The sequence below is a fragment of the Felis catus genome, chromosome F2 (genome assembly GCF_018350175.1).
Source record: "Felis catus isolate Fca126 chromosome F2, F.catus_Fca126_mat1.0, whole genome shotgun sequence".
In the NCBI taxonomy this organism is placed as follows: domain Eukaryota; kingdom Metazoa; phylum Chordata; class Mammalia; order Carnivora; family Felidae; genus Felis; species Felis catus.
In genome coordinates, this window is record NC_058385.1 from 82,505,694 (window position 1) to 82,514,057 (window position 8,364).

Consider the following 8,364-nt stretch of genomic DNA (forward strand, 5'->3'; position numbering starts at 1 on the left):
AGAGTTGCCGTGTCCATCCAGGTGGTTGGTCCTCGAAGCGTGGACTTGCCCGCTTTCCCCTTCTACTTGCCAAACAGCCCCTCGTGCTCTGAGCTCGTCTTTGTCAAAAGCAGCCAGGGGCGCGCTGCCAACGTGTGCTCCCGCCTGGCCCCCTGGCGCCACAAGTTCACGCGGTGCCTCGTGTGTCCCAGAGGGCGTCCTCTGCGCGCCCCCCGCCTCGGCCCGAAGCCCGGGCCACACGGTTCAGTCTGAACGTCTGCCACCTGCTTCTGAATCGGTCAGGATGGGCCGGGCCTTCAGGAACAAGTTTCTTGGTTTCAAATGGCAAAAGCTTACTCCCCCCTCGGGCTCTGCCGCGCGGCCCGACCCACGGAGGAGGCATCGCCCTCGGATAGCGCTCTGCGCCCTCTGACCGCGCGGCGGGACCCCGCGCGCCGTGAACATTTGCTTCCACGTACTTTATCGTTTTCCTCGTGTTTTGTCCTCTGACACGCGGCTTATTGTAAAACGTACTTCAGAATTTCTAAATATGTGGGTATCCCTACTTGATTTTTCCTTATTTGAAATTAACCTTAACCGTGGTGACAGGTGATGAGGTTTGGGGGTGACGGTGGGGGGTCCGGAGCCCACCGCCGAGAAGGAATCCTGGAAGTCGTCTTTGGTGCCAGAAGGTGATTTTAGTAAAGCCCGGGGCCAGGACCCGAGGGCAGGGAGAGCTGCCTGGGGTCGTGCAGAGTGACTGCTCGTATACTGTGCGGTCGGTCGGGGGATGACCTCAAGAGGAAGTTTCTTGAAGGGCTTTCCACATCCTAAAGAGGATTCGAGATTCCTGGAGGCCCAGCTAGTGTCGAGCTGAGGTGGTTTTTCCCTCTAGCAAAGCATTAGCCCTGAGGCAGGAGGGAGTTTCTGGAGATGAGGCCGTTGAGAAGACTGCCTTTTTCCTGGAATTTACTTGGAGACTCAGGCCCTGCAGGACTGTGATCTCTATTGGTTAAGCCTTGGTTTCCTTTCCTCTCCTTTGTCCTTGGGCAGCCGCGAGGGCCTGAGGAATGTCCCACATGACCCACGATGGGGGGAGAGGTGCTAGCTTGTGCTGGGCCCCGGCCTGCCCCGTGCTCCCTGTCAACAGGGTTCGGTGGTGACAGAGTCCTGTGGTGACAGGGTTTGGTGGTGACCGGGTCCTGCATTTTCAACATGTCGGCCAGGCAGAGTGTTAGCCGTAAAACAGATGTTTCCTGTGTCGTTACACACGTTATGGTTTTATTTATCAACGTTTATTCAGTTTTGAGAGACAGAGAGTGAGCGGGGGAGGAGCAGAGAGAGGGAGACACAGAATCCGAAGGAGGTTCCAGACTGAGCCGTCAGCACAGAGCCCGACGCGGGGCTTGAACCCGTGAACCGCGAGATCATGACCTGAGCCGAAGTCGGACGCTTCACCGACTGAGCCCCCGGGCGCCCCCCTAGTGCCATTTTAGATTCGTCGGCTGCTCTTCATAGTTTTGCTCGGTGCATTTTGAGGCCTTGTCAGCAGAGGTGGACGTCTTTGTAAGAGCCATACTGCCTGGCAGACTGCTCCCTCCCCTTCTGGAATGTTCTTTAGCTCCAGAGACGCCTGTTGCCTTAGACTTTACTTACCACTCGCAGTTGGGCATAACTTTGTGTTTTCTGTTGCTGCCTTGACAAATGGCCACAAACTCAGTAACGGAAGACAGCTCGCGTGTGCCGTGTTGCACTCCTGCGGCCCGGGCGTGTGCGTGTGCCTCCCCGTGGCCTTCTCGCGGGGCCCACAACAGCGATCCCCGTCTGCCAAGGGGGAGCCCTGTAGAGCGTGGGGTAGCCACGGGGCGCAGTGCCCACCGCCTGCGCCACACGGACGGCACCCCTGTTCCAGGAGGGGGCCGACACGGGGCCCAAACTGCTGGGCGCCACCCCAGGCGTGCCTGCCAGTGTTTCTATACTAATCCTGCCGCGGTCGCCTGTCCTGGAGTCTTCAAGTCCGGTGGGACTGTCCCCCGTCCTGACGTGGCGCGGACCTCGGCACTTTGAACTACCCCTGCCCTCCTCTGGGCACATGCCCCGGTGTTGTGCGTGTCCTAACTCAGCTGTGTTTGCGACGGCAGCGCTGTCTGGGAAGCATCTCCCCCGCACGTGCGTTCTCTCCGTGGACCCTGCCCCTGCCCCTGCCCCTGCCCGCACCCGCACCCCTGCTGGGCTGCTCTGCGGCTGCTGAGGCCCTTTTGTGTGTCCAAAGGTGTGTTTGTTTTGCCTTAATTTTTTCTTTATCCCTTTGAAGGTAATTGACCTTTTTTCCTTTAATTTGAAGACTTTTCTCGCTGTCTTTAGTTTTTAGCGGTTTTACCGTGGCGTGCTGTGGGTGTGAGCCCCTGCTTGTTTTCCACGTCTTTTGTTAGTTTTGAAAAGTTTTCTCTGAATGTTGCTACCTCATCCCTGTCCCTTAAGCTTGCAACTTGAGTTACGCGCGTGCTAGACCTTTCCTCTGGCCTCTGCACCTTTAACCTGGTGTCTCCGTGTGTCTTGCTTCCAGTTTTGTTCTGTTTTCAGCCGTGTCTAATATCCCGTTGAGCTTGCTCATTGAACTCTCAACTTCAGGTTTTATATCTTTACCTTCTCAGATTTCCATTTAGTTCTTTATTATTATCGTTTCCAGTTCTCTGCCCCAATTTTTTTTATTAAGTTTATTTATTTTGAGAGAGAGGGAGAAAGCGTGAGCAGGGGAGGCGCAGAGAGGGAAAGAGAGAGAATTCCAAATAGGCTCTGCCCTGTCAGCACAGAGCCCAACACGGGGCTGGAACCCACGAACCGTGAGATCATGACCTGAGCGGAAGTCGGACGCTTAACCGACTGAGCCACCCAGGTGCCCCCCATTTTTTTTTAATGTTTAAAAAAATTGTTTTTTAATGTGATTTATTTTTGAGAGAGGGAGTGAGACTGGGGGAGGGGCAGAGAGAGGGAGACACAGAATCTGGAGCAGGCTCCAGGCTCCGAGCTGTCGGCACAGAGCCGGACTCGGGGCTCGTGACCTGAGCCGAAGTCGGACGCTGAACCGACTGAGCCACCCAGGTGTCCCAAAGCTTTTTAATTTGTCTTTAATTCTGAGAATGCGTCACTCAGACATGAGGTCCGCGTCCAAGAACTCCTTATTTGCTCTATCTGGGTTTATTTCTGTTGTTCATCATTTTCTTTTTCAGTGAGATGGTGTTTCTTCATTTGCCTGATGATTTTGGTACGTGGCACACAAAACATTCTGGGACGTGCCAAAGCCCTGGGCAGCACCATCCTCCTGCAGGGCCCATTTGTTTGGTCTCGGGCAGGCATCAGGTGTGGGGGGGGGGGGGGCGACTCCAGATCTGGATCCCGTCAAGGACTGATTGGTTTGCTGGGGCTTCTGTTCCGCGTCCCCAAGACCGGCTCCTTCAGGGTTCCCGCCCAGCGTGGCGCCACGTGAGATGGGGGCGCTCACTGACATTTGCGTTTCAGGGAAGCAACGGGTCCTTTTCTTCCTGTGCGGCTCCCAAATCGCCTTCTGTATTTCCATTAGCGGAGCCTCAGCCCAAAGCCTTCCGGGCGCGCTCCGGATCACATGCAGGTTTTGTCCCCCTGGCGCCGCCCTGCTGGGTCTGCGGCCCCCTTCCCGGGGCGGCCGCTCCCCCTCCCCCCTTCCACTCTTACCTGCGAGGCAGTCACGCTGTCCTCCTGTCTGTCGGTCTGAACGCCCCGCTCTGCCACCGGGAGAAGAGTCCCTGTGGATCTTCAGCGTCCCTTTTCCCTTCAGTTTTGTGGACACCAAGTCCCTGACTCGTGACCTTTCCTGTGGCCGGGAAGTGTCTTAGGAGAAGCCCAAGTCGGCTTCTCTTTCGATCCGGAGGCTCGAAGAACTTTCTGGCTGTCGTTTGAAGGTTCAACGACCTAGTTGCGGTGCGCCTGATGCCAGAGGTCCGTTTCCCGGTACGTTTTTCTCGTCACCCGTAAGACTCAAGTCAGGAGATCTGTTGCTGTTTTATCTCTGGAACGCGGAGACCACCGCGGGGAGACCTCCGGGGACTCGGATAATCCTCACGTTTCATCGTTCTCGCCTCCCTTTCTACGCTGTCTCCGCTTGTCCACTTTCCGCCGCACCAGCTTTCTGGCCGCCCGGCCTCGCTCACTGTCCCCGCCCCTCGACTCCTTGTCGCACCGAGTCCCTCTCAGGCTCTTCCGCGGCTCTGGGCGCTTTGGGTGAGCGGCCTTCGTGGCCCGACGCCGCGAGGTCGCGCTGCGGTGGCCCTGCCACACTCAGGCGTGGCTACCGCCCTGCTGCTCTGGCGCACGACGCCAGGAGCACGTGCCGAGCACTGAGTAACTTTTGGGAGCCCGCAGGGGCCCCGTGGGGTGTCACCGTCACGGTTACCCCGTTTTGCAGAAAGGGACGCAGAGGCCCAGAGAGGTGAACCCACCCGACCTCAGGTGGGCAGGGGGCCAGGGCACGGGGTGCGGACCCTCGTCCAGTGCGGGTCTGCGGGTCGGGTTCCCGTGCTCCCCGCGGGGTGCATAGCCCCCCACGGAGGCTGCGTGGGGCCTGGAGCTCGGGCCGCAGGCACCTTGGGCTCCCTCTTCCGAGTCCCCGTGGGCTTGTGTCCGCCCTGCCCAGCCCCTGCATGCCCAGGCGGGGCCTGTGGGGGGCACGTGGGGGCTTCTCTGCCCGAGGCCATGTTTCTCACCATTCCTCCGGTGCCTGCTAGCTTCTCCGGCTGGTCTTCCGCAGCGGGGGTCTCTGGGGGTCCCAGCTGTGTCTGGGGTGGGGCAGGTCAGGAGTTGGGGGCTTAACTCTACTCTTGCCTGTGGGTCCTCCTCCACCTCCGCTCTCGGCCGGTGTATTATTCCCGAGCGGCCACATTTGCCAATTTTAAAGATTTTATTTTGAAGTGACCTCTACACCCCACATGTGGCTGGGACTTACAACCCTGAGATGGAGAGTCACTGCTCTACCAACCGAGCCAGCCAGGTGCCCCTGTGTTTGCAGATTTTAGAACATTTCTGTCCTTCGGTGGGGTGAACCTGGAGGTCTGGCACGCCTGGTGTTGGGGTCCCAGCGGCTGCGTGACCGCGGCTTGGAGGGGACCCGGAGCCCCGAGCCCTCTCTCCACCCCCAGGGCCCGCCGCGGAGGATCGAGCGGCCACGATCATCCAGTGTGCGTTCAGGCAGCTCCTGGCCCGAAGGGCCCTGGCCCGCCGCCGGCAGGAGCACCGCAACTACCTGCAGCGCGTTGAACGGCTGGAGAGGGAGGTGAGGCGGCCGGGCTGGCTGGGCCCGGAGGTCCGATCCCAGTGGCGGGAACTCTGCACAGCCGGGGTGTGACCGCGGGCCGGCCGGTGACCCGGGGCGCGCGACTCCTCGGTGCGGGTCTGCCCGCAGGCCTTCGTGGCCCTGGTGCGGAGGGAGCAGGAGGCGGCGCGAAGGCGGCGGGAGGCGGAGGAGGCGGCCGAGCGGCGGCGGCAGGAGGATCGACAGCGCGGGGCGCGGCTGCGGGAGGCGGCCTTCGCCGGGGACCTGGGCGAGATCAAGGCGGTCCTGCGGGAGGTGGGAGGCGGGAGGCGGGAGGCGGGAGGCGGGAGGCGGGGGGCGGAGCGAGGGCCGGGGCCGGGGCGCCCCCGGGGCCCGCGCGGTGACCGCGGGCCCGCGCGCAGGTGGACGAGCTGCTGACTCGCAAGGGCGTGGGCCACGACGAGGCGGGGTTGGCGCTGCGGCGGCGGGGGCGCGTGGCCCTGGTGGAGAGCGAGGACCGCGGCGGGAACACGCCGCTGTCGGAGGCGGCGGCCGGCGGGCAGGCCCTGGCCATCCGGCTGCTGGCGGAGCAGGGCGCCAGCCCCAACAGCAAGGTGGGCGCGGGGGCCCGGGGCGGGGGCGGGCGCCCGTGGACCCCGGGCCTCGCTCAGGAGCCCCTCGCGCAGGGCGCCTACGGCCGGACGCCGCTGTACCGGGCGGCCTTCGGGGGGCACCTGGAGGCTGTGGAGGCGCTTTTGGAGCTCGGAGCGGACCCCCGGGTGTACGCAGAAGACGGTAGCACCCCCGAGCAGGTGTGTGAGCGTGGCTGGAGCACCGCCTCGCACCGCCCGGCATCGCCCTCCTCGGTCGTCGGGGGGTGGGGGTAGGGGTGTGGCCCTGGCCCCTGGAGGGGGGGGGGAGGCTTGAGACGAGGGGGGCGCGGGCGGTGTCCTGCGGACAGCCAAGAACGGGAACCGAGGGCTGGAACCCTCAGTGCCAAGGGTGACCCGGGCAGTGGACGCCTGCGTCTGCAGGGGGCCTGGGGAGGGAGGAGGGACTGGGGGGTGGGGGTGGGAAAAGGAGACCTGCTTGGTCTTGGGAGGGAGGCCCGGAGGACCCTCGGGGGTCCCAGTCTTTGGGGGGAGCTGCACCATGACGGTCAGGGCTTCGGGGGCCCTCGGGGGGTGAGCTGTGACAGCTGCACCCTTTTCTCTAAACGGGAGAGTAACCGAGCCTCCTCCCAGGCCAGGCAGAACACAGGACACACGTGCTGAGCTCCTCACCGGCGTCGTCTGTCACTAGGTGGCCTCCCTGGACGCCGTGGTTAGTGTGCTGAGGTCCTGGGACCTAGGCCTCACTGAGGCCATGCTGCAGAGCATGGAGGCCGAGCGGCAGCGCCGGGCCCGGGAGGCCGAGCGACAGGAGGAGGCACAGGCCGAGCGGTGCGGCCGGGGGAGGGTGGGGGTGGCGGCAAGGGGCGGCTCTGAGCGGGCTGTCCCCTCCCCCACCAGCCTGAAGTCCCGGGTGCAGCAGCTGGCTAAGGAAGGGCGGCGGCGCCACAGAGAGGTGAGGGGGAGCCTGGCCGATGGGAAGCCTGGGGGCGGGCAGGGAGGCGCCCTGCAGGCTGCTGGCCCCGGGAGGCGCGCTGGGAGGCGCTGAGCGGGTTTGCAGGGCTCCAGGCCAGCCTCCCCGGGGCCCTCCCGCCCAGCTGCAGCAGGCCTACTGTGAGCTCAACCAGAGGATCACGGAGCACGACAAGTGTGAAGGGAGGCACCTGGGCCGCACTGAGCTCACGCTGCAGGTGGGCTTTCTCCCTCTCCGGCCTGGGGCTCTGGGGCAGGGGTCTCCTCCCTCCCTCCCCCCCCCCCCAACGAGGGGTGTCACCTTCCAGCAGCGGCCTCCGGGGGTGGAAGGGGGCCCGCTATCCCCTCCTTGGGTGTATGGGGCGCCCTGTGTGGAGGTGTAAAGCCTTGCTCTGAGCGGAGTGGGGCCCCTCCTCCAGGCCATCAAGGACGCGGAGGCCCAAGTGGACAGGCTACGTCTGGAGGCCCAGAAGGCGGAGGAGACGCTGGCCATGGCCAGGCTGGAGCTGCGGGAGCAGACCCAGGAGGGTGGGCGGGGCTGGGGGGCGGGGCCCACTCCTGGGCGAGTGGGGGGTGGGGGCGTTGGGTCCTCCTGCCTCACCGCCACCATCCTATGACCCCACAGGGGAGGAGGAGGAGGAGGAGGAGGAGGCAGCAGCGGCGCCGGGGCTGAAATGCCAGGTCACTGAGCTGCACGACGTACTAATGAAGGATGTGGGCGACCGCATCCGCGCGGATGGCAGGTCAATAGCCTGGGTTGGGTGACGGCGAGCGGAGGGTTTGGGTGGACGGCGGTGACCCGGTGGCCGCTCCCAGGTGGCCTCTTGTCATCGACCCTTCGGGCCAGGCAGCCACCTTCCTGCGCTACCAGGACACCAACTACGTGGACGCGGTGAACCCGGACCACTTGCGGCCGGAGAGGATCCGGCTGGCGCTGCTGGGGGCGCTCAGGTAAGGTGGGCGGAGGGCAGGGGCCCCTCCGCCGGCCCCTCACCCACCCGCCTGCCCCGCAGGTACGGGAAGCCGCTGGTGTTCGACCTGCGCGACGTGGACCTGTTCCCCGCCGTGCGGCAGCAGCTGGAGGCGGTGCAGCCCGGCCTGGTGCAGGAGCTGCTGGGCCGCGGGCTCCTGGAGCGGGAGCGGTACCTGTCGCTGGTGCGGCCCACCGACGGCCCCGAGTACGGCCCCGCCGGGTTCCAGGAGGCGCGCCTGCGGCACTTCCGCCTTCTCTTCGTCACCAGGGCTCAGCGGCCGTCGGAGGAGCAGCTGCGGGTGCTGCTCCCGGTGCGCGTGCAGCTGCCCCGCGGGGGCCTCTAGCGCCCGGCCCAATAAAGTCAGCCCTGGGATGCGGGCCGTGACCCCCAGGACCGTACCTGCCTCCCACTGTGTGCACGCCATCCCGTGTGGGGAGTGGGGCAGGGTGTGCGTGGGGGCCCCGGATGGCACGCTGCTCCCGGGTGCATGGGATGGGGGAGGGCCTGGGGGTTCAGGGTTGTTTCCGGCCCCCCCCCCCCAGCC

General features: G+C 64.2%; 1 protein-coding gene across 5 annotated transcripts in view; it reads left to right on the forward strand.

The window, feature by feature from the left end:
- Positions 1–8,218, forward strand: part of IQANK1 (IQ motif and ankyrin repeat containing 1) — a 23,817-nt gene extending 15,599 nt beyond the window's left edge. For 3 of the 5 annotated variants that reach the window (XM_045049691.1, XM_045049692.1, XM_045049690.1), the window contains 10 exons: positions 5,151–5,284; positions 5,414–5,578; positions 5,686–5,877; positions 5,950–6,075; positions 6,566–6,829; positions 6,972–7,064; positions 7,266–7,374; positions 7,472–7,589; positions 7,663–7,797; positions 7,860–8,218. In XM_045049691.1, the coding sequence (XP_044905626.1) occupies positions 5,151–5,284; positions 5,414–5,578; positions 5,686–5,877; positions 5,950–6,075; positions 6,566–6,829; positions 6,972–7,064; positions 7,266–7,374; positions 7,472–7,589; positions 7,663–7,797; positions 7,860–8,163 (1,640 nt within the window). In that variant the 3' untranslated portion in view covers positions 8,164–8,218. The remainder of the gene's footprint in view (positions 1–5,150; positions 5,285–5,413; positions 5,579–5,685; positions 5,878–5,949; positions 6,076–6,565; positions 6,830–6,971; positions 7,065–7,265; positions 7,375–7,471; positions 7,590–7,662; positions 7,798–7,859) is intronic. The other 2 variants (XM_023248750.2, XM_045049693.1) reach the window with 2 other exon arrangements.
- Positions 8,219–8,364: the final 146 nt, after the last annotated feature.